The sequence below is a fragment of the Megalops cyprinoides genome, chromosome 13 (genome assembly GCF_013368585.1).
Source record: "Megalops cyprinoides isolate fMegCyp1 chromosome 13, fMegCyp1.pri, whole genome shotgun sequence".
Classification (NCBI taxonomy): domain Eukaryota; kingdom Metazoa; phylum Chordata; class Actinopteri; order Elopiformes; family Megalopidae; genus Megalops; species Megalops cyprinoides.
The window spans coordinates 11,916,674-11,942,000 of NC_050595.1; the positions used below are offsets into that span (position 1 = coordinate 11,916,674).

The following is a 25,327-nucleotide window of genomic DNA, read 5'->3' on the forward strand; positions in this document are numbered from 1 at the left end:
ATAAACAGTCAGATTCACAGCTTCTGCTGTCTCCATTCTCAGCTTGTCAGCACACGAGAGCCAGGAATGACACTTCAGCTACTGAATCGCATAAAATAATGAAATTAATCATAGGCTGTACGTGAAGAATTTAATAATTTAGAAGCTTGAATGAATTACATAGATTGAATATATTTAAAGAACCTGCTAGCGTGTTGCATGTCATTTGGCTGTCCGTATACTGTGAGGTCCACTGTTAAGTGTTTTGGCGGTGGACCTTTTAGTGTTGAAGCAGGGGGAATCACATGATCATTCCGAAAGAGATTCCTGTGCTTAAAAACGCATACATTCGCACACCACAGAACACAGAAAGCAGCAGTAGATCCCTTGAAGGACGAGGGAATCAGCACTTCTCAGCGTTCTAGCTGAGGTGCAGAGTGCTGCCGTGGATCTTTGTGTGTGTGTGTGTGTGTGTGTGTGTGTGTGTGTGTGTGAGTGTGTGTGCGCGTGTGCGTGTGCAGGAAAGAAATGGCCCTCGGTGTGCAGTGTGCTCAGAAGTGCACACCTTCCTCCCGTGTGTCCAGCGCTTCAGGCATGCCAGCTATGTGTGGCCGCCCGCGTCCGGACACGGCCCGGCACAATCGCCGCTTTTAGAGAAGTCTTCATTTGCTCAGGAGGGGCCAGCAGCATATGGGAGCATCCACAACGGCCGACTGATGGAGAGACAAAGAAATTCCAGTGTCCCTGCGTTAAAAAAAAGTCATTCAGAACTTAGCCATAATGGTTCAGCTGTCCTGTCCAAAGGCGCCAGAGAGAATAGGCCGCTTTGTGATTCGTGCTTTTTTTCCCCCCGTCCTCTTTTAGTGGCTGAATCTTTTATCTGTGTTATTCACTCGGGACCCTTCAAAGCAACAAGCTGCCTCCTTTTTCCCCGGTGCTGGACTTGGAACTCAAATTAGAGACTGCTTGATTAGAGGAGAGGGGAAAGGGGGGGGGGGGTGAAGGGGGAAGGATGGGGGGCCGGGTGGAACCGAACAAATCGCACCCCTATAAAGTGCCTTTTATCCTCGCTCCCCCCCCCCAACCCCCCCGTCCTCCCCCCACCCCACCCCTTGCCTCAGTTTTTTTCTGTTATTATTTATTTAGCTGTTTATTTGGTTGATGTTTTCTGGCCTCCTTTGTGACATTTAAAAGGGGCCGGAATCAAAAAAAGGTAAAGGCTGAACACAGAGGCTCTCGTCGCCTTAGATGTGGCGACTTCACAGCGCATCTGATGTGAGTGGAGGGCCGCGGAACGCCTGGCCTCTGGACAGCGCGGATCAAATAGGCTCCCCTTTCAGGCCACTATTGTGTCGCCGCTTTCCTCTGAAACAGGAGCTCGGAGGGGAGGGGGTGGTGGTTTCAGAGGGGGGGGGGGGGTGCGGTGGTAGGCAGGGTGGGGGTTGGGGGGCAAGGGAAAATAAATGCTCTCGGAATGTCACAACAAATTAGATCTGCCAAAACCTGCACAGTTTATTTACCAGGGAGGGCATCTACGCGCTGTCCGTCTTCCGACAGGAAACGGGATGCGAGGAGACACCTTTACAAGTGTGCACTACGCGGAGGGCTATTAAAAGCCATGCATTATGCAAGAACGGGCCTCTTTGTCAGGCTCCCCGTCAGACGAGGCGGATGTCTTTCTTGAGCTTCTCTGTCCAATAAAACTTTTATCGGCATTTTAAAACGGATCCATAATTCAGTGCAGGAAGAAAAGTTTTACACGAAACCAGGCCAAAAAAAAAAAAAAAAAACACATGCATTGTCCGGAGCTGTTGGCTCCCTCGCTCTGAACATGTAGACCTGGTCCATGGTTGCACGTGCAAAGGCGCCTGATTCTTTTTACTCCTTAATGTCATTATTTTGGATTATCTGGATGTGTTTGGTATGGTAAGACATTATCATGAGAATGAGAAGTCATTGTTACTGGATTAATCTTCAGAAATTCCTCAAGTGGCAGGCAAATACATCACTTTATTATGTAAGCTGCAAATACATTCTGGCCCTGAAAAAAATTCCCCTGATAGTTTTTAATCATCCTTTTATTTTTATTACGGCGTTTTTTTTTTTTTTTCTCTTCCACGTGATAAATTACCTCGCCGTTCAAACCGATAAAGCGGTCCTAACCGTAGGGGTTACACAAAATGAAAGACGTGTCAACGACAAATGCGGAGAAAAAAAGCAAAGAGGAAGAAAGAGAGGGAAAAAACAAGGGCAGAGATAGAGGAGGAAAAGTGTGTGGGGCAGGAGAGCGGGAGCGGAGGGCAGACGTGGCCTTTTCTCTGTGTGGGGAGCTGCCCCGGCCCCTCCACAATGCAGCCCAACATCAAAACAATGAGCCCTCTGTTAATATTCTGTTAGTGTTTGTGCAGCCAGCGCTCCCCGCGCGAGGCCCCCGGGCTACGGTCTCCGGGCTCCCTCTGTGTCCCCCAATCACAGCGCAGCTCCCACTCCGCATGCACAGCCGCCTCTGCCTGTCTGCACGTCGACTGCCGCGCACCCACCGCTTACGCAGTGACCGGTACACGCAGATCGCTACATGCTAACTACTATGTACCGGCTGATACGTGATGACAAGCTATGCACTAACCGCTGTGCAATGACTGCTACACACCGGGCGCTACATAATGAGACACTGCATGCTAATCGCTATGCATCAACCCCTATGCACTGATCACTATACACTGACAGCTACAATCCAGTCCCTATATACTGACCATTACACACTGATCCCGCTTTGCACAGTCCACTATGCACTGACTGCCATGCAACTGCAGCTGCTACATACTAAGCTCTGTGAATTCACTTAGTTTTATGTTTACCTGTGCATGTGTGGGTGAATGTGTGAGCATGAGTGTGTGTCTGTGTGTGTGTGTGTGTGTGTGTGTAGTAGTGTGTGTTCTACTTTGTGTGTGTGTGTGTGTGTGTGTGTGTGTAGTAGTAGTGTGTGTTCTACTTTGATGACTGACATTTTTCTTCATGGAAATAAGCGTTATTATTTGAATGGGTCACAACTGGTTATATTTCCTCCGATTATTCATTTTGGAAACGGCTTCTGATATGGGTCAGTCTCTAAACGGTTTTGGACATATTTTTGGTTTCAGTAGTTCAGATAGCTTTCCAAGACAATATATTTCTTTCTGGCTCGAAAAAAAAAAAAAACACCGCATGCTTTATAGTTGCTGCTTCTATTCTTTAATCTAGCCCCTGTACGTATCAGCGGCATTGGAACAGTATGTTTTTAAACCGAACATCAAAGATGTGACCCTGGAGCAGTATTGGGTCCAGATGTTGGGAGACTCCACTGTTGTCCTTTGTGGCCCCTCAGACATGGGGCATAGGAGTGGGGGAATGGGGGAGTGGGGGGTGGGGGGGAGGGGGTGTTGCGGGGGGGTTGAGTTATTGCTCTATAACATTACCCGCCCAGCTTTGAGGGGCTCCTCCCTGCCTCTCCGTGCCACAGGTAACAGGCTAACCTCCACCCCAGTGCCCCCCCCCTTTATCTTCATATATCATGGGGCAGACACACCCACTCCCCCAGCCTCCTGTAGTATTGATACCGGTGATCCTCGGCAGATCCAAGCCGCCGCCACCTTATAAATGCACCCCTTCATGGACCGAGCCAAAGGTTAATAAAATCGGTGGCAAATGTATCAATTTTACAGATAAGCCATTCACAACAAGTGTAGTGGGGTGAATAAGAAGCCAATTCAGCCCTCTGAAACCACACACAGCACCAGTGAATAGCCGCTTTTAGGTGCTGTGTTTTTGAGGAGGATAAATGGAGAATTGCAGCTCTCTTCCATTGCCGCTGCACCAGGCTGCCAGTAAATTGCTCTGAATGGGGCTGGAGGTTGACAGGGCCTATTAAGACAAACTGCCTTCCTCATCGCAGTGATAAAATAAATCAGGTGTTTAGTCAAATTAAAATAGTTGAACTGGAGTGGGCCCCGGGGAGTCCACGGAGAAACTCAAGACAGATGTGGCCAGGGGATGCAGAAAGACACCCAGGAAGGAATTTAACACTGTCTGGCCAGGGGCCAGGCATACTGTACGGATCCTTCTCTCTCTGCCCTTACAGTGTGTGTGCAAACATAAGTTTGTTGGATTCACGCGGGCGCGCCAGAGAAGAGGGCTGAGAGGAGGGTGAGTTACTGCCCTGCCTCTCACTGGCAATTATGTTGGCTATGTAAGTCAATGGGAGGACCACTTAGCATTGATTAGGTGGCGATACAGCAATGTCACTGGAGCTCCCAGACACTCATCCAGTACCTGCTGTTACTCTGTGTGGCCGTCAGAAGAACAGCTACACAGCTGGTTAAAAAAAAAAAAACATGGTCAAAACCTTTTGCTACCTCATTGTGCTGTCTGATAATCAATGGTTCACGCATTGATTGGTGTTGGTGTTTTTGTTATCATTGTATAGATGCTTTTCTGATACCAGTCAAATTGCTGTTTGTGCTTCTGTTGTGTTTGTCTGTTTCTTTGTATTTGCAAGCACACAGAGAGTAAAGCAATCTGTCTGAAGCGCAGTCGTGTGGGTTTACAGACAGTGGAAGTGACCCCCTTTGAAAGTGGGATGTGAACGCAGAGGTGTCTGCGCCTGCTTCCTCAGTAATAACGGCGGAGAGCGGGCCCCGCAGTCATTAGAGGCGGTGCCATCACCCCAACACATTACCGGCTGCCGCGGAGGGGTTCGCGAGGATGCGGGCGCGGTGACACTGGGAGGATGTCTCATTGTCTGTCACTAATCTGCCACCTCACACCCGCTTTGACAGGTCCCCTATTCACCAGGAACAATCCTGTTCCTTCCTCGCCATCGCACGAAAAGCTGTGAGCTGCACGAGGAAAAAAAAAAAAACTGCGGCTGTAACCTTCGCACTTTTAATGAAGTCATTGCATAGGCAGCGCGACCCTAACGTGTCACAGGGCGGCTGACGGAATGAGGTTCAGAAGAACCAGGAGAGGGGGAGCAGTCCACAGAAACGTTCCCTGAATGTTTGAGCGGTATTAACCCCTCCGGCGTTACGACACCAGCATGGCAACTAAAATCAGTGGAAAACAATTTCCTAGCAACGCAAAAAACTAGCAGTCGATCGCTACATTTTTTACTCTTTCGTGGTTTAATGCTAGTTTTGTTATAAAGGGTAGATGTGTGATCTGTGCACATCAGGTGTGTGTTCTGTATTGAAAAATTATATAGACGGCTAGCTGTAAAGGTCACCTTGGAATGCAAGATTCACAATGCGCATGCTTACCTGCTTGCTAGCTATATTCTTACTTACTCCATACTAGCTTTGCTACTTTAACAGCAAGTAGCTGTAGAAATTTACTAACCACTACATTAAACTTCTGTCTTTAAATTGACACGTGGATAATTTCAAGCGTTAGTTTTCTACCACAAACGTTTTTGCTCAGAGCAAAATGAATGATGTATTCTATTTGTATTAAAAAGGTACCACTTGCATTTATTAGTAAACCAAAGGTATGGACACACGGTCATCAAATCCAGCAGTAGGTGTGTTGTAATCATTCCCATGTTAAAAAATACAACACTGTCTCATTGAACTTAAGTGAGCAAATGAGAGAATATACTTCAAAGCAAGCAATAAGACACAAGGCAGTGTCTCCTTCAGTATCTTCAGTATTGTCACAGCTAGGCAACATTGAGGAGGAGCCCAGTGCCTTCATTGGTTTGCATGACTGACTCGCACTTTAATGAATGGTGCTCAGGCTCTCACCTTCAGGAAGTGTTGCTAAGGAAAAGAACACAGACGCTCGCAGAGGTTAACAGTAGCGAGATTGACATGTTGCTACAACGTCAAAAGCCACGCCGCGAGAGTGTTAATTATTAGCTGGGTTTGTTTTCATGTTCTCAAGACGGACAGGAGGAGACATAATTAGGAATAATGGAAGGAGTGATTTAAGTTGAAGGACTGGCACGCTGTCACTGTTCCTCTCTGCGCTCGGAGGATGCGAACACGTGCTATTATTAATCATCAATAGGCAGTGTTTACTGTCTAAAAGTTGTTTGTGTGCTCGCCCCATTTCCAGGAAAATTCAAAGCAAAAAAAAAAAAAGCAAAAAAAAAAAAATCGAAGGCCAGCGGGTCCTTTGTCCCCTCTGACTCCGCACATTGTGCTCAGTGGATCCAATGAATTGACACGGTCGCCTTTTGTTTGGCCAGCGCTGTGTCCGATGACTGGAATTGATTTTTCGGTTTAGATACAGAGAGTGCAAGGAGGTATTTTGTTGAAATGCTTCGTTTGCTCAATTTTCCAGCGTAATGTTGGACAGCTTTACATTGTTTAGCAATAACAGCTCCATTGTATCAGTCAATTATTAAGAAATAAAGCAGTAGAGAAAGAACAGAGTGTTTCTTTTTCTTTTTTTTTTGTACCCGCCAGAGCTTGGAAGTCATGTAACTGGCTACCTAGAAACAGAACACTGGAGAGATATATTCATCTTCTCTCTTTGCACAGGTTTTACAGCTCACCCTCTTTCCTTGCCTGCAAACAAATGATTTTCATTATTATGATATGGGTAATGGGTGAATCAAAGCTGGGCTCTTAACTGGATCCAGCCAAGGGTTGGGGAGTTTTAGTAAACATATTTGTTGAGAAATCAGTTCCAGTGAGACAGCGCCTCATTCTGACCCCCATGGCTACCTCTCTCTACCTGGCAGGTACCCCTGAAAGCCTGGCGGAGAAGGAGCGCCAGCTCTCCACCATGATCACCCAGCTGATCAGCCTGCGGGAGCAGCTCCTGGCCGCCCATGATGAGCAGAAGAAGCTGGCCGCCTCGCAGATGGAGAAGCAGCGTCAGCAAATGGAGCTGGCCCGCCAGCAGCAGGAGCAGGTGAGCAGAGTCCGCGGATTCTGATCCAGGATCAGCTCGTCCCCATCCTTGATCCTAGTCCCATTCGTTATGTGAAGAGACTAAAACTGATCAAAGATCAGCCTGTGCCTGTGTAGCCTGTGCCTACAAAGAATTCCATCTGTCTGTCGGCCTCTACTGCTATTACTGTCTCTCTCTGTCTCACTATCTGTCTCTCTGTCTGTATGTTTGTCTGTTCTGATGTGTCTCTACCTCTCTTCTCCTATTACTCTGTCTCTCCCCTGTCCTGCTGTCTTTGGTCTGTATCTCTGTCTACATGTACGTCTGTCTGTACGTCAGAGGTGTCTCTGTCTCTTCCACTGACATGGTATCTCTCATCCTTTGTCCGCCTGCCTGTCTGTCTGTCTGACTGTCTGTTGCTCTCATTTCTGCACTCTGCCTTTGTCCATCTCTCTCCGTCTCTCTGGAAGCCAAACTCTGTCCTTCACACACATTGGATCTGCAAGTCATAAAGTTTACAGAAAGAAAATAATTTCAACAAAGTAATGACTAAACATTTTTAAACCCATCATTAAAATATAATCATTTAAAGTCCTAGATTTCCTATGCATTTTGTTGTGTTAACATCTCAAACTAAAACAGACATTTTGGTCTTTATTTATAAAATTCTTTTTAACAGTTGTTAAAATTTCAGAGATTTCTTTTCCCTTTATGTTTGAGTGCTATTCTTGATATTTGTGCACAGTGTGAAAAATGCACGCATTAGTTGTTTCATCATTGCGGAGGATATTTGAATGAAATGTTTTATTCAGTGTGGACATCAGATAGCTATAAATACATATAAATTAATCCACATTAGAATATTCTCAGCTTTGAATCAGCAGTAACTATCGAACAAATGAGGCATATGGTACAAATCAGCGAATTAACGCAGGCCTTGATTCACATTTACGTCTGAAAGCGAATGAGGAAAGATCTGTACTAAACTCACATGTTTTTATTGCTAACCTTCCTAATTGCAATCAATAATTCAACAGAATGGAATTCTGCTGTAGCGGCCACACTGGAATGGAGTCAAACTTACTTTACATATATGAAATTAATGTACACTTTTAAAGAATGTGACATTATAATCGGGATTATCGCTTCAGTTAAACCGTGTTTTATGGGGAAGTGGCATATTGTATGCTCAGATGATTTTAATGAATACTGATTGCAGATATTTAATGTGGCTTAATATTTGCCATCGTGTGTAAGAGCGCAGACTTGGGCTTTAATGGAGAAGAGGATGGGAGAACATTGTAAGGAAAAAAAAGAACCCCTAAAGCAGCCAGAAGTTAGAATGTCATTTAGCCATCCAGACACGAAACAGTAATTAACTGTTGACACTCGTGAGGCAGCCAGCACAAATTAATCCTGACACATTTGCAGACGAGTGATATCTTACAGTGAACACTTTGTAATTATATTTGAAAATGAAAATCAAATGACACTTAAAACTAGGTTGTCATGCTCAATGAAGCGAGCCTGTAGTTAGAGGGGCCGGGGAAACAGACCGCCGGCGCGGCACGGCCCTGTCAGTCATCTGCTGGTGATAGGCCCCCCTGACAGCCGCCTTTCAGACCGCTCCTACTCCGGCCGGGCCGTCGGCGAGCGCACACCCGCGCCAGTCATCGCAGCCATAAACACGTCAATCTCCGCACCCCCCATCCCATCCCATCCCATTCCTAATCGGCACCCCCCACCCCCACCCCCCAAACCAGTCGATGGGGAAAACAAGCGGTGCGTCTGTCCTTCTCGAGTGCTAAAGCTGATCCGGGAGCCTGTATGGGTGTGAGTGCTGTCTGATGCGGGGCTTTGTTGTACGTCGCTGGTTGCGTGTCATCTCACAGAGCGCTTGTCTTGTCTTTATCTGCCCTGCTCTGCTCCTGTAAGCTCCCCTCTGTGTCGTGGTGGATTCTAGCAAGCGCTAACAGGGCTGTTTCAAACAATGAACGACCCACGGGCGTGATGTTTCCCTGCACTAGATTCTTCATTGGGCTGTGCACACGTTAATAGTTCTGTCACCTCACATGCAGTCCGTTCTGGGCTGGTGGAGTAACTAGCTCACAGTTTGCCTAAGCCTGCTGGCTTGTGTCAGGTATAGGGATTCTCCTCTGCTGTTTATTCAAGCTGTCAGGCTCCTGAGTGCTCGGCCCGCTCCGTTTTTAACCCTGACCCCAGGGTTTGCTTTCTGCGAGTGCAGCGGGCCCCTGGCCAGGCCCAGCAGCGCCACAGGCGCAGCTGAGCAACGGGGATTGTGGGAAGCCATTCACAGAAAGGGTGTCTAATTACGCAGGCACTGAGTCACTCGATGTTTTAATGGAAATGTGCAGTCAGAAAGGTAGAAGACATCCACAGCCTTTATTGCCACACATTAACCATTCTTTTCAGCCCACTTTTTTTGGATACTGCAAAGACAGTAACTTCTTTGTGTCCTTGTGCCGCTTAAGTTCCAGGCTGACTGTGTTTCTCACCCTTGGCTCTCTCTGCTCCGTCCCTTGTCTCATCCCCAGATCGCGAGGCAACAGCAGCAGCTTCTGCAGCAACAGCACAAAATCAACCTACTCCAGCAGCAGATTCAGGTCAGTGTCCAAACGCTCACCCTCAACCCCCGCCCATGCAGCCCAGACTGTGTTCAGCCCATGCCACACCCCAGCTGGGGCCATGACGTGATCCAGTGACCCAGTCATTGGTACTTTAAAGTCTGTCCAGTGTGGTGCATCACTGTCTGCTGTTCGACCAGTGACATAGTAGACACTCCTTAGGCTGGTACAATGGTTGTCATTATGGTACCATTATCATTATGGTTTATTTCAGAAAAAAAGAAAAAAAAATCACTGTCACCGTCTGCTTTGCATTCTCGGTGTCTCTTGCCATTCAGGTCACATGATAATTAGCTTATTCTTGGGAGGGGTAAAAAGGGAGGAGAATAATTAGCACTTCCTAATTAACAACAAAAAAAACCATGCTAACACCTAGCGAGTCATGTTTTCATGGTTGTGGAAAAGTGCCTCGAGGTCAGGGGCTTGAAAAAAGGTGGCAACTGTCTCTAAAATGATCCAGCCCAGCTGATTGATGTGGTTTTTGACAGTGCGGCGGTCCACCAGGCAAGAGTTTACCGAGTACAAGCAGAAAAGCTCTTGTGCATTTTGATGCGTTGTTAACAAGATTAACTCTTCTTGAAGTGCCTCTGTGTTGACATTAATGGAGTGATCCTGGATTTTTATAAACATTTATTAATTATCTAAAGTACATTTAAAAAAAAAAAATAATAAGGTACAGTTAGACTGTGTGTGTTTTGTTGGAGGATTATGTTGGGAAGAGCGAGTGTGGACATATGCTGGGTCATTTCAGAGCGTGTACTCTCCAAAGTGGAGTGCTCTCCTTCTTTCCCTTAAGTGATTATGCAAAATGAAACATGCAAATGGAAGAGGGCAGAGCAAGTGTGCACACGATAGACGGAATCAAGAGAAATTGAAATGATGGGTCTCAGACATAGCTGCACGGAGAAGAAACCCCAGTGCGCGCGGGGTAAGGAGAACGCCTGTGCGCGGAGTCCCGTTGGCCGTGTGGTTTTATAGCAAGGACCGTTTAGAGGCCACCCAGGCTGCGTGCTGGACCGCCCGGTTAGCGCTGCGGTCACGGTCGTCGCCCAACTCGAATCCACATCAAACGCAAGGCGAGCGGGGATGCCTGAGCCAGCAGTGGCCTTCCCTTCCGCCCACGGTCACCACGTGGACACGAGACACTGTACCCAGTGCGCCGCGTCTCTCTGCTGCCCCCAGTCCACTGCTTCCCTCCGCTGTAATGAGTCCGTTGCTTCTCGGCGCTGTTCACAGCCAAGCTTGTCTCTCTCTACCGTACCCGGTCCAGCTCGTTTTCCAGCAGGAGTGTGGTCTTGCTGTCGTTCTGTAATCCCAAACTGGATTGGAAGCTGCCTCTCATATCACATAGCTCCACCCACATGAGCATTTACAACTGACACTGAGAAATGATCCATCTCAGCTTTGCTCTCCTAGTGGCTCCTTTTGAAGCCCACTTCATCAGTAAAGAGCCCCCCCCCCCCCCCCCCCCCCCCCCCCCCCGGGGAACGGAAGAGATCAGGGTCCTGAGGTACCGTAATCAGTGTGTATCTATTGAATACATACAACCAACACACACACACTCTTCCAGTTTAGCCTCCCTCCCATAAGGAACCTGACCAATGTGGCAAATAAGAGTACAAAAAGCAGACCATTTGGGCATTGCAGAGATATATCTCTCTTTAGACCCTACCAGTATTGGTCTCTCTATTTCTCAAAAAGCAGGCGGTTTCCTCTCTCTCTCTCTCTCTCTCTCTCTCTCTCTGTCTGTGTGAGATGCCCCTGTGATCATCTGGCCTGCTGCAACACTGTTTATCGGAATTTGACCCCTACAATTAAACAAAAGACCCGGCATACTTCCCCCATCTGCTCGTTACAATCTGAGACGTCCAGTTTACACAAACGCGGTGCATTCATCAGAACATGTCCAGCCCGGACCCAAAAGCATAGGTTTCGCGGCTCAAAGGAAACTATTTCATTGCTGTCTGAACCATTTTTTTTCTTGTTTTCTTCTCTGACGTTTGGAAAATATAAATATTTTTTGTTATCGTCTTCAGAGGTTTTGCGCATTTGTTCTTACTTCACAGCAGTCGTCCTTTTTGATTATTCTCTCCTCTTGTCCTACTTTTACAAGGTCTTTGCTTGCTCTTGTCGGTTGTAAAGACGGTGCACCAAAAAGACAAGTGAAAGGAAGCTTTTTTTTCCAGGCCCTAAATGGACACTCTGTGTCCCTGGAGGTTGTACTACACAGTGGCAGCACTCTGTTTTAATTAGAGCTTTCTCTTAAAAAAAAAAAAAAAAAAAAAAAAACGACCACTCCTTTTAACAAACAAGTTGGAGTTCATTAATTCTCAGAGCAAGCTTTAAGCCTTCGAGCGATGAGCGTGGAGAACTGTGGTAAAACAATACTCTGACTTAGGTTACGCTGCTGTTTGCGTGTGCTAAACATTAAAACACACACATCAAAGACATGAAAAAAATCCTGCTGTTTGGGTTGGGGGCGGATTGCTCCCAACCCCCCCCAAAGTTATCAATAATGTCACTTCATCACATCTGATGGCCCAACTGGACCAACTGGATGGATTTGGCCCTCACAAAAGCAACAGGATGGTAATCAGGCAGCCCCTGTTAACATGCTGCACATTCAGGGTGTCTTTTTTAAGAGTGCTGGGAAAGGTCTAGACAGAACCATCCAGTTGAAACAACCTCTTTTCATCAGTTATTCAAAGAGAGAAAGAGAGAGAGGGAGAGATTGAGTCTTTGTCCTTGGGGCAGACAGTGCCACTTGTTTTAAGATACCAGATGTTTTGATTACCGCATTTGGAGCTTTTCAGATGTTTAAGCTCAAGGTTTTTCTCCCCTTTTATCCCCATAGCTGCTTCTTCTGCTTAAATATCATACTGCATGTATCTAATTCCTAGCAGGGAGGGGATTATTGTAGTGGGATTCAAGGCTGAACTTAAAAACACCAATAGGAATGGAAAGAGGGGACTTGTGGACAATTAAAAGCAAATGTTGAATTAAATCTAATCTGCAACAGGAAATAAGTCCTCCTGTAACAGAACATTTCTTACATAATCTGCAAAACCGGCCAAACAAAACCACGCAAAGCCACTAACTTTAACAGACCAGCGAAAATAGATACTCAGCAGCGACCGTGTCAGGCCTGTTTGTTTAGTTTCTGCACCAGTCACCCGGAACGCCAGGCTTCTGTCGGAGTGTTTAGGACAGTCTCGTCTCCTTGACAACTGCACCCACTTCTGATTCCCCCCAATAGAAACAAATGAGCCTTATTTTAGCATTTGACTTCGAGTCGCCCCTTTCATATGGCTTTACTAATTATAGAGGGGCGAATGACAGGACGGCATATGCTAGCAACATGAGCAGCAGTCTATGAAATGAGCTACGAGTTCATAAAACGATCTTGAGGTGTTGTTGGCCAAATGTTAGCACACATGTTTTGGAGAGTGATATTTCGACAGGCTTATGACTTGGCAGTCTCACTGGGTGAAGAATTGATGAGTGAAAATGAGCCTAATGGATTTATTCCACAGTACATAGGGACCCCCCGTGCTTCTTCTCGGGCCTGTAGTTTCAACCGTTATTCACCAGAATAGTTTACTATACTTAATGACAGAAAAATGGGGGCGGCCTGTAGTCTGCTTTGAGAGTGCTCTATGATTGTAATATTACAAGGCCAATTCCTTTCAAGGTCACTGACTTTTTTTTCCATCCTGTCCTCTGTCACACGTTTAAAGTGATTTTGATGAGAGATTAATCGAATGTTATCGGTTAAATCCTTGACTGCCCATGTCTATGTGTAGCTCAAGGCCAGTTCTATCAGCAGAGGCCCTCTTTCCTCTTGAGTTAGACAGGGGGCTGTGGATGAAGACATCTGTGTGGAGAGAGGACTGTTCCCCTGTATTGTGTGTGATGGAGCGTGAATGCACACACACACACACACAGACACACACATACACACACACGCACACAGCCTGGGCAGTGAGGCTTATACAGTACATATATGTGCTCCACATTATACATTGGAACTGTTGTGTCTCTCTAGTGTTAGACAACATCATTGCAGGTATTTCTGCATATTAAAGCTGGTACAGTTAAAGTGACACAGAATCAGACACAGAACTAGCAATGCATACTTTCAGGTCACAGAGACACACATTATGAAGGCTTACACATTTAGAGAAATAATGTGTCCAGACAGACCAGACGAGTCCAGTTGAAGAATTAATTACCTCATGACTAACAAGCCATTTTTAATCACATTTATTATATGCTGATGATTGTATGAAACTTTGCCGACAGCCCTGTGCTCAGCCATGAATTTGAGGCTTGTGGATGGCCTAAATTTTCTTATTCTCTAGCCAACAGCTTCAGCATGAGGAAAGGATTCTGGTGTTCTTTTAACCGTTCTTTTGTTTTCACTGAGACACTTTTCCACAAAGACACCAAGCTTTAACATGACTCATAAGTTTATACTGACAGTAATAACTTGCACACAGAAATAGACTGTGGCTCCCTCGTTCAAAATAAGTGTCACTTGATGGAGGCCGGGATTTATTTATTCAGGCTGGCCAGTGGTGCATGGGCTGTTAATGTTTTCTTTAATTCTGTGGCCTTAAACACTCTATCATTGTACAGGTCTGGTTCTACTTATCAGATCCAGACCTGCTTTTCTTCTTCCCACTGTGCTGAGGGAACTCCACGTGGCTCTGTTCCGGCCCTCTCTCCCTCCCCTCTGTCTGCTAGCCTGCACCCAGCCCACAAAGCTCTGCTCCCAGCCTATACCCATCTTACAACCAGCCTACGCCACTCCACACCTAAACTACACACATCTTACTCTCACCCTACACTCATTTTTCACCAGCCAATGCCCACCCTACATCCAGCTTATGCCAGGCCTACCCCCACATTGCACCAAGCCTATATCCAGCTCGCACCAGGCCAACACCCAGTCTCCCCCAACTCGGTTCCTCTGCAGTTCTGAGGGTCATACTGCACTCTAAAGCTGGTACAGTAAAGGCGTCACAGAGTCTTTGACACAGAACAAGCTTTGCACTTTCAGTTAAAGGGAGACACATTATAGGTCCCTACAGTTCAGTCTTTACTGCTGGAAAGATCCCTGGTGATTCCTGGTGATAATGAAACATATATTTATAGAACAGTAGTGTGTAGGTCTTTGCAGTGCCAAGAAGTGATTTAAATTCCTCAGTGCTGGGGGAAAATAACAGGATACCCTTATATTGAAAACATGTCAGCATAATGCGGACTGTATCAGTTCTTATTTTGAAAACACTGTTAGTTCAAGGAAGTCAAGTACATGCACACAAAGTGCATTGGCAACATTCTCGGAAGACTCTACAAGAATGTTGCTTCCATGTTTAGAGGGGCTGGTGCCATATTGTCAGTATGCACTTCAAAGCGGAAAAGGTTTCCTAACATGTGGTTTTAAATGGTGTCTAGAAGCAGCGGGGGACTTCCAAGGGTTAAATAATGGCCGCCAACAGCTCCCAGATTAAAGATGTGGTTTAATTACTCTGGGGTTAGCCACCTCCACAGCGCACTCACACACACAGGCACATAATGTGTGTGTGTGTGTGTGTACAAGTAAGTTTGTGAGTGTCTTTGTGCTTGTGTGCACATGTGAATGTGTGTTTGTGTGTGCGTATACATGTATGTGCATGCGTGCGCATGTGTGTGAGTGGTTGTGTGTGTGTGTGTGTGTGTGTGTGTGTGTGAGTGGTTGTGTGTGTGCGCGTGTGTGTGTGTGTGCGTGTGTGTGTGTGTGTGTGTATGCGCGGAGGCAGATGAAATGATTTATTTGGTCTTATACACACTCAGTAATGGGTAAGCTTTGCTAACGGAATGAGTGTCAGCCCTGGGGGTGGATTAGGGGGCCCAGGGGACACGCCTTTGTTCCTTTGGACTTGACAGACATGTGTCTTTCCTAAACGAGGGCTTAATTTCTGTCATATGTGCACCATTTCCCGAGGCCCACAAAGGCTGCGGAGACTGGGGCTGGGGCTGGTGAGATTTAGCAGAGCCCGAAGCAGAGGAAGCATTCCTGGGGTACGGCCACGCTAAGGGGCTAATTAATGGCTCCACTCAAACACCACCCCCCCCTTTGCATAACTCTTCTGTCTGACACACTGATGAATGTGAAGGATGTCCCGTAGTTACATTTATATTTATTTACAGTAGCATTCTTCTCTTAACTGCGCCGACGTGCTCGGCCATCCTTTTTTGGCATGGAGTTCAACACATCATTAGGTAAATGCATTATTTTCCCAGGACATGTAAATATTTGATTTAAGAAAGTGCAATTAAATGACTTACATGACTAAATGACTACATGTTTGGTCAGTTGCTGTTGCTGTAAGATAAGCCAAATTTCTACACTAGTTTATTCTTCGTACAAAAACATCCACTTTAGATCTATCATTTGTATCTGATGATTATGTCAATCATTCTGCAGCGCACGATATATAGTAGGTAGCTGATTGTACGCTGAACTGCCTTTAGAAACAGACCTGTCTCCATATATTTTATCATCCCAGTTCTTCTAGTTTTCTGAAATTTTCATTGACTAGAGAATAATGACAGTCTGTTCTCAATAGCTAGGGTACCTAATAAGGGATCTGAGATTTCAGAGAGCGCTCCCATTTTCCACTGTTGCAAAATGGTGATAGAATTCACAGGGGAAGTTCAGTTAAAAAGGGGCTGTGTTTGTGAGGGCAAAAGCTGCGTCTTCATTAAACACAGACGCCTTTGTGCAGACGTTTGTTATTCAAAGAAAGCGACGGTCCCTCTTCCCTTTGCAGTATTTACACACACGGTAACAAAACGCTGCACCTCCTGTGAAAGGCCAGAGAGTCTACAGGTAAGCAGGCCACCTGCTTCCCCCTCTGCGGTTTTTCTCCGTTTGCCTGTTCAACCAAAACAAACACAGATGTGGATGGCATCACTGCTGCCAGCACATTAGCAGGTCTGAGAAGTGACCACTCCAATTCAGCTTGACCTTTCATTTTGATGGGACACGCGGTGCACTCTTTAAAGAGGGCGCCATTCTGTCATCGGTGCAGGTGCAGTTTACCTTTGCAGTCTGGCCGAGGTTAAGGTGAAAAAGCCATGTTTCTGTTGACACTCGCCCGTCCCCCACCTCTCGTTGCCTCCCTGCCCCACCTAAGTTCATTTCCTCATTATTTACAGCCATTTATTGCATGATTGCATGGCCTCTAAACCAACTGCGAAACCGGCACCAGTACTTCATCATCAGCCCACAAGCAATTGGCTATGCCATTTCATTCGCGCCACTTATAATTAAATCCTGAATTTTGCTTGGCACACTTCTATGTGCAAGACAAGTTCACATAAAGCAGCAACAAAATGCTGAATAATTTCATAATTACCCTGAAATAAATGTGTGGGCGGGGGCTAACCGAACAAAGATAACAGCTCTAAGTTTTCTCTTGTTAGAGGCTGTTACTGTTGTTTCCTACCCGCAAATTACATGTAAAGCAATAGAATCTTATTAACGAGTCGCGAAGATGCTCGAAATAGACTTTGTTAGAAAAGAATGTGTAAATACCCAATTAGCAGAGCCGCGTAAACATCAGTAGTATAATAGGAGAATGTTTCTGTTCGTTGTTGTTGTTGCTGCTGCTGTTATTTTTAAGTGCCAAGTGTTCACAGAACAAACACTCACAAAGGACTGCCCCCAAGTGAGTGCCCACTTGCTCCTATGGAGACCCCATCAAACCATCACATTCTCGTCAGCCCCACAACGCGACACTTACAAATGGACGTCCACCATATGAAGAGATAGTTTAGCTGACGAGGACCTGCTCGAGCAAGGTTCAAGATAAAAGAACGCAGTGACCTGACTCATTACCCCTTTGATTTAATATATTGACACTTGGGTACAAATAATTCCGTTTAGTGGCTTTTGCTGCGGGGGGCGGGTGGGGGTGGGATCAATTTAATTAGTTATAAAATGTGAGCTCTTGTCAGGTTCCAGAGGAAATGCTGACGTTAAATAAATTCATACGCAATTTGAACAATAAAGCTATCGGGACCCAGTTAAAACTTAATGATGCACAAAAAGGGCTTAATAGATACAACCTCAGCAATGGACGTGATGGTTTGGAAATTAAGCTAAGTGGATGAATGGGGAACTGTAATATTGCCGGCCTATTTAAACAAATTCATAAATTATGAATATAAACAGAGGGGGCTATCTGGGTGGAATTGCTTGGTAGGCTTCGGTGGCTAAGGCCTTGGGGGGATGCTGCTAATGGCGTTTCAGAGATTCTCTTTGGCATATTAACTTACAATAGACATCTCACTTTAATGCTCTTATAGGTCCAGGTTAATTTTGTGTGGGGGTAGGGTGTATTGAATATGGACTGGATTAATTAATTCAGCGGTATTGTTCGTAAAAAGCAAACATGTTCACAGTTCAGCCATCATTGAGTTCACTCTGGTATCATCCAGCCAAGACCCAGCAGCCCTGGCTGGCGCACACTGGCAAAGCTGAGCTGCATATGTTATTGCCGTGAGACACGTTTCCCCGCTTACACGCTGGAATAGCTGCAGCAGAGTCGTGGGGATCGAGGGGCAGGTCGAGACAAAGGCGCACTTGTTTGGAACATATGCTAAGAATGTATGCGCCCATTCTGTTCGCTGTAAGAATGTAGACAAACACGGGTCAATTATACATGTTAATTACACAACCTTGCGTTCTTCGTTGTTAACAGCGGCGCAGTAACCCCTGATTTGTGCTTTAACACCTCTGCGGTTTAGGTGTATTAATTAAGAGGCTCCATCGAGAGAAAGGCCGTCGCATGAACAGTTAGAGTGTGTGAAGTCGCACCTGAGTCTGTCATTAATTAGGTACCTGAGGGGTTTCCAAAGTAAGCTGTGGGAGCTGGTTTTGTGTGGCAAAAACCTGCAGCTTACAGAGGGTCTCACACTAGAGGTGAGAATAATTAACAAATGCTAAATCAGTTGGACTTTACTACTGGAAATTACATGACTTTCCCTGTTTTTTTTCTGTGAAATACTGCTGCATCTGCTGTACTTATAGTGTACTTTACAGAGTAGATGTGAAACTTCAAACAAAGTAGAGGACTACAAAGTACACACACTATGTAATTTGGCACAAAGAAATGGCCTTCAATAGCCACAGCCCTGTACAGGTCAGGACTGTTGGCCTGTACTTAACTCTCAGTGTCTGAGAATCCTATAGACAGCTGTCTTTGGACAAAGAACATATCCTCAAATTGACTTTATTTTCTGTCTGTTACTGGTTCTGTTTCCTATTAATGTTGCTCAAAACTGTTTGTATCAGTTCTACATTGTCTTTGTGTTTACAGTAACCTTAGGTTACTTTAACTTTAGGTTAAGTTTAGTACCTTTAAGGCCACGTTGGCTCTGCATTTTCTTTGCATGGTATTTGCGTTGGCTTTACATTCTCCTTGTGTTGCCTGTACGTTGTCTTCAGATCGGATTGACGGTGCCGTCGTGTTGCCTTTGTGTTTGCGTAACGTCGGCTTTGCGTGTACTTTGCGTTGGCGTTGCATTGGCTGAGGCCTCCGCAGCAGGCACAGTGAAGGATAAGGACAGCCATAACAGCGTCTACTGTGTGCGTCCGGCCAGCCGTCAGAAAGGGGGCCCGTGTTTTCTTAGGGCGAGGGTGGCAAAGCACAGCATTCAGCCCACGGCAGCACAAAAAAGGGCCTTTTTGTTTTCAAGGCAACGGAGAGTCCGAACATTCCCGAAGGAGCACAATGAATGGGTCATTCTGTCCTGCACCGTTTCTCATAGACACGTAGTTGTTTTTTTTTTTTGTGTGTGTGTGTGTGTGTGTGTTTTTTTTTTCATAATTATTCTTGCCCGTCACTGGGTGTGCACATGACATCCGAGCGTGTTTTAAAGTCTTAACACACTCATGTGCCCGCAGTAAAGTTCCTCATAACAATCCCGCTTTCTGCCGGACAACAGAGTGCTCTCTGTTGTTTTCACAAGTCCCAGCAGCTGGGAGGCAATTGTGAAGACAACGGGCCAGTCTGTCGGCGGACGGCAGGAAGAGGGGCTAATGCACCCCCTCCTCCTTGAGCTCCGCCGCGGACAATGCCATGATTACATTACGGGTGGTCTGATTATAGCCAGCCATTGGACACCGAACATTTTTTAAATTAAGTTTCTGGAGACTCCCAAAATCGCTCTGTGCATTGTTTGGACATTGTTACGGTTTTAGCGTGTGTTGTGCATATTTAGACTACAAAAAAACATTTGGTTCGTTGTTTTGCCTTTCACATTCTTTAAAAACAAACAGATGTCTTGTAGTCATGTGTGTCATGTAATATGGATGATAAACATTGAAAAGAGATATTTTTACCCTCTTTGTTAATTATTTAGTGAATTAATATAATAGAAAATATTTTAGAGGAAAATATGGTACAGCCTAAAAATGTTAAAAACTTAAGGTTATATTTACAAGAAAAAAAAAAAAACAGCACGCTTTGCTTGTAATTTATTGTTTTCGAGCAGAATGTTCCCAGAAGCTTTTGATTATATGCTTACATTTATTTGTTTGTGTATCTGGATGTGAAACATTCCAGAAGTGAAATCTCTCAGGGTCACATGGTTCCTAGCTATTCTTTTTTAACAGAAAATTTGAACTCTTAACTAGTCCCAGTTCTAAAGATATACACACAAACCTCACACACTGCTGGATTCAGTCAAAACCATCAGGCTATCTTAAGGGAAGTGCTATTGAATCAACTAACATGATTGAATAAACCTTTATTAGATAAATCAGGCGCTGTATTAAAACAAAGTGACTTAGTTAAATCCAGGCTGTCACTTTACTTAATTTGCTGATGGATTAATGTATCAGTGTGTCTTTATTTTGTTATATGTATGTGTGTGTGTGTGTGTGTGCGTGTGCGTGTGCGTGTGCGTGTGCGTGTGCGTGTGTGTGTATGCGTGTGCGTGTGTGTGCACGTGTGTGTATGCGTGTGTGTGTATAAATATACATATGCAGTTTACTATCCTGTTTGTAGATTTTCTTGATTTATACAATTTACCCATTGAATTACACATGAAGGTGACACCAGATTGAAATAGTGTAACTGCAGGGTGCCTGTACATGCCACATACAGCAAGCTAGCATTGTACAATGGTTACATATGAAACAGTTTTAAATGTTTCACTTGCAACCTTTACTAGAAGTCAAAGTTATGAGTAGCAATGACTGTTAGATAATGTAAAGCATATTTTTTGCAATACAGTTGGTGTGTTTTCCAAATAAAAGGCTATTGAAACACTGCAGAGATGCTCCTCATGTGAGATGCAGTTTCCTCACCTGCTGAGGGACAAACAGGCATTCGCACACATCCTCAGTGGCATGTTGCCGTCTTCCCCTTTGAAGTGCTAATACAGCGGTAACAGGTAAGGCACTTGCTGCCTCCTCCTTTGACTCCAGTTCATTACCATATTAAGTCAGTCACACTGAAGACAAAGTGCCGCATACACCGCACACACACACACAAAAAAGCTCCACGCTTCCCCTCGCACATACAAGGGCGGCAATCCGACAACTGCCTGCCAAATGTCCTCTGTAAGGCCACTCGTTTCCACACAGCGAGTGCTGGAGGCATTTCACTTATGTTCCATTTCCATATATTGGAGATACATATCTGCGATAATGATGCTAGCCTCAGACTTACTTCTGGGTTTGTTTATGTCTGTTCTCCTCTCCTCTGTTTACCCATGCTGTTTGAGGGAGTCCTTACGGATTTTGCCAGTTTACTGCAAACCTTTTTCATTTTATGACCAGGCCCTGACAGAATAGAATTTTTTTTTCTTTCTCTCTCTCTTTCTCTCTCTGCTGAGCTGCAGCTCCTCCACTGACCTTGTGTTGTAATTCAGGCAAATCTAACATTAAGGGGGAGGTATTAATTAAAGATGAACAGGCCAAATCCAGCAAGCAATGATAGAGAGAGGGAAAAGGGAGAGGGGGAGCAAGTGTAAGATTGACTGTGAAAGAGAAGTATAATGAACATGGAGCATATGTACTGTATCAATACAAAGCTACAGAGAGAGAGAGGACCCTAAGGCTTATCTTTGATATTTTATAGTCATCGTAAGCCTAATTGCTTAAAATATTTACCAACTTAAATTACATTTTGGGTCTTTGAGGCTGCAGAAGTTGCTGTAATTGTGCTTTTCAGTTGAATCTCCATTGATCACTTTTTATCCTTAGCCATAGGGGAGTAGCCTGGTTTTTCCCCCCTTTTACTCTAAGCAGCTTACATGTGTGATGCACCTCAGCAAACACTCATTGTTTTTTTAATACTTATTTATTAATATGGATGTTTCAAGAAGGTATGACTTAATTCAGCAGTTGCATTTCTTAAAAGTGTGAGCCGCACATATAAATATCTTTACCCCATTCCCCGGTTTCCAACATAAATAAGTCATCATTAAACCTGTTTAAAAATACAAGATCTCACATTATTCGCAAAAAGCGTTTCATATGAATACACATTGGTGTTCCATGCTTTGATTTTCATGCAATTCCTCAGCAGGCTGCAGCTCTACAGAGGGGCCGGGGGGGGGGCTTGTCCTCCTTTCTAACAGCCTGAGATTTAATATAGACATATTGGAATGGCTGTTATCCAGAAGAGCTTGTTTTACTGTGTAAGGAATTAGTGGAACAAGAAGTCATCTATTGGTTATTCCTCCAGACAGCGCGACCTTGCTGGTGCGTTACACTTTTCTCGGCCCCACACCCTGCCCTGAAGAAACGGCACAATAAATAGGTTCCTAGCCCATTAGTCTCAGCCAGACGGTCCCCTTTTGTTGAAGATCATTGCTACAACATAAACAAATCACATGTTTGGCGGGCTCTTGCACAAACACCTATCTGACAAAGTGGAGATTGTGTTCCTGCAGCTGTAGATGTTAATCTCTTACCTGCCAGTTAAAAAAGGCATTTCCTGAAAAAGACCCTGGAGCTTTGGGGGTAGAGGTTTGGGAGGGGGAGTGGTCAAAGCCTTGGCCAGACAAATGCCCTTTGTAGGTGGCCGGTAAATTTGTGACACACTGGCCCCCCCCCCCCCCCCCCAACTCAAGATAAAGGACAATGGGGAGGGTTTGTAAGGGGAGGTAGAGCCCTGGCGTTCATCCCAGGTTCACCGGGCAGAAGAAAGTGCAGAGATCGAAGTTCAGCCAGGTTCTATTGATCCAGGCGGGTAGTGGGGGGTGGGGCGAAGGGCATGGGGCTCATTTGCCTTTTGGGAGGGGACTGGAAGAGCAGCAGAGAGGAATATCTCTGACTTTTATTTGAGCGTATGTCTGCAGGATTAGCGCTCAGAGCTCTTCTCCTCTTTTTCAGGAGGATTGTGGGTAACGGATAAATGGCTCGTGGCGTGGGCGTAATGTGCGCACTGGGATTGTTTTTGTGAATTAACCTCGTTAGAACAAAGAATTACTCACACGCTGCTGCCCAGGGGCCATTTCATTCAGGTTTCCCCTCTGGTTTACTTAGCAGAAAGCGCACTCTGTGCAGGATACACAGAAGTGGCTGTTGGGTTTGTGCTGTCGTTTGGTTTCAGAGCTTTTAGCCTCATGTATGAACAGGATCTGCCAGCTTTCCCAGATTTCTTCACCTTGAAACAGTTCCCCTTAGGCAGTTTGTCTCTAGCGACCCTTTGGATTCAGTCGCTGGAGTGCATAGAGAACAAAGTGTGAACTATTACTACTGGCGGTAATGGCGGGAACCATTCCCTCTCAAGCTAAAATTAGATTTCCCAAGTTTCTCTGAAAGATGTGAAAAGTGGAGAGCTGACGCTGGAGCTGGGAAAAAGGATGTCTGAGGTGAGACACTGGCTGATCCAGGATCTGTCTTTTGTGCACACCTGAATGATGCTATCTCAAGGCCTGCTTTTTGAGTACTCACTTTACTGCTGCCCATTGGGCTCCACCCACAACTGTGATCAGCCTCTAATGAAATCTCATGGTCTCATGTGTCTACCTCTCACATCAGAGGCTCTCCTGTATACACATGGTTAAATGCAAAAGGAAAAGTTTTCACACAAACAGATTTAGGTGGCACTTTGGGGGGTGTGCAGCATGGAAATTAGACATGGTACCAGCAGCTCCTGTATGTAAAAAGCAGATTCAGCATTTTAAATGGAGAGAGAAGCAGAGCATTTTTTAACCTGTTTTTTGTCTGTGTCTTATCTCATGAACACCAAAGGCATTCGGACATGTTTAAACAACTCCCCTTCTCCCAAAGCGCCAAAGTGATCTTCACAGAAGATCAAACTCTACTTTGGAGGGTAGGGGGACTGCCACTGGGGCATCCCCCAGGCCTTTGAAAGTGAGTTGAAAGACAGTGAGGTGCATGGGCACTGACACGGCTGCTGTTGAGCACAGGGATGGGATGTGTGCTTCTTTTGCCATCACCAATGCCTGCTGCTCTGACCTTAGATATATGAGCTACTATATGCCTCCAGCAGGAAGGCACTCCTGTGCTCACAGTGTAGATACTGTATGTCAGTAAGCTACACAGTGCTCCCTAATACTGATCTCATTGTAGCCAACCTGGCCCTTTGGGTGTCTCTGTACCACTCGACCCTGGGATTATCTGGTCTTTGCATTATTGGACCGTGGTGCTGATGTCAGTGTTTTCATCATTGATATTGATGAATCCAGAGCTTACCTTTGGGCTAAGGCTGTATATTTGCTCTGCCTTATTTTAGCTCATATATGTAGACAGGAGGCTCTACAGAGAGACGTCTGTGTGCAGAGGGGATTCTGGGGCAGCTGTCTTGTACTGTAATGACAGACCATACACACTTGTGCACACGCACACATATACAGTGGATACAGATATATCTGAAATGGCACGCTGTCGAACACATTGCAGTGTAACAGTGTAAGCAGGGTTAAGAGCTCAATATTTTTCTCAGCCCCTGAGATACTATCACCCTGGTACAGTACAGTGCTACACTGATACAGTAGCACTCTGGTATACTGGTACATTGGTACACTGGTATGCAAGACTGCTGCTATGGTACTCCTCTGGGAAACAAATAATTTTTTTTTTTTGGTTTCCTAGTACTCTGATATCTGGTACAGCAATGCTGAGATACTCTGGTAGGGTTTTACTCTGGTACATTAGTACTGTGGTACAGTAGCATACTGGTACTCTGCCAGAGTAGTATTCTGGCACCTTGGTACACTGCTATGCTGGCATTATGGTTCTCCAGTATGTTGGTACTATGGTACAGTGGTGTGCTGTTACTGTGGTTCTCTGGTGCATTGGTATGGTGGTACAGTGACATGCTGGTAGTCAGTTAGAGTGGTACTCTGGTGCTCTGATACAGCGATAGTCTGGTAAATTGGTACTGTGGTACACTGACAGCTAGAGGATCCTTGCCAACTCTTGGTCTGACTGATTGCTACAGATGCTCTTCCTCAAGTATTCAGAGTCAGATCCTTACTGTGGGTCTTTGGGGACAAACAATAGCACCTGTTCCTCATAAGATAGCGGGCCAGTTAGCCCATTCATGATTCTTTAATGTAGCTTCGGGGCAGATGGCGAGAAATGGCACTATCCAGCACTTAGCACCGCTAAGACAAAAGCGGAGCGGCGGCACCGCAACAATGCGGCGCATTTCTGAGGAGCGAAGGGGAAGGTGCCGAGTGCCCGGCTCACATCTGCTGCACCTCATTCTCTCAGACTCCTGAAGATCATCCCTGCAATTCACATATTCTGGGCACCGGGCCGATTGGCACATGAACTTGAGGGTAACCCTTTC

At 45.5% G+C, this 25,327-nt stretch overlaps 1 protein-coding gene across 9 annotated transcripts in view; it reads left to right on the forward strand.

Moving 5' to 3' along the window:
• LOC118787886 (transcription factor SOX-6-like) overlaps positions 1–25,327 on the forward strand; it is a 170,839-nt gene that overhangs the window by 100,170 nt on the left and 45,342 nt on the right. For all 9 annotated transcript variants that reach the window (XM_036543630.1, XM_036543628.1, XM_036543634.1 and 6 more), the window contains 2 exons: positions 6,701–6,873; positions 9,408–9,476. In XM_036543630.1, the coding sequence (XP_036399523.1) occupies positions 6,701–6,873; positions 9,408–9,476 (242 nt within the window). The remainder of the gene's footprint in view (positions 1–6,700; positions 6,874–9,407; positions 9,477–25,327) is intronic.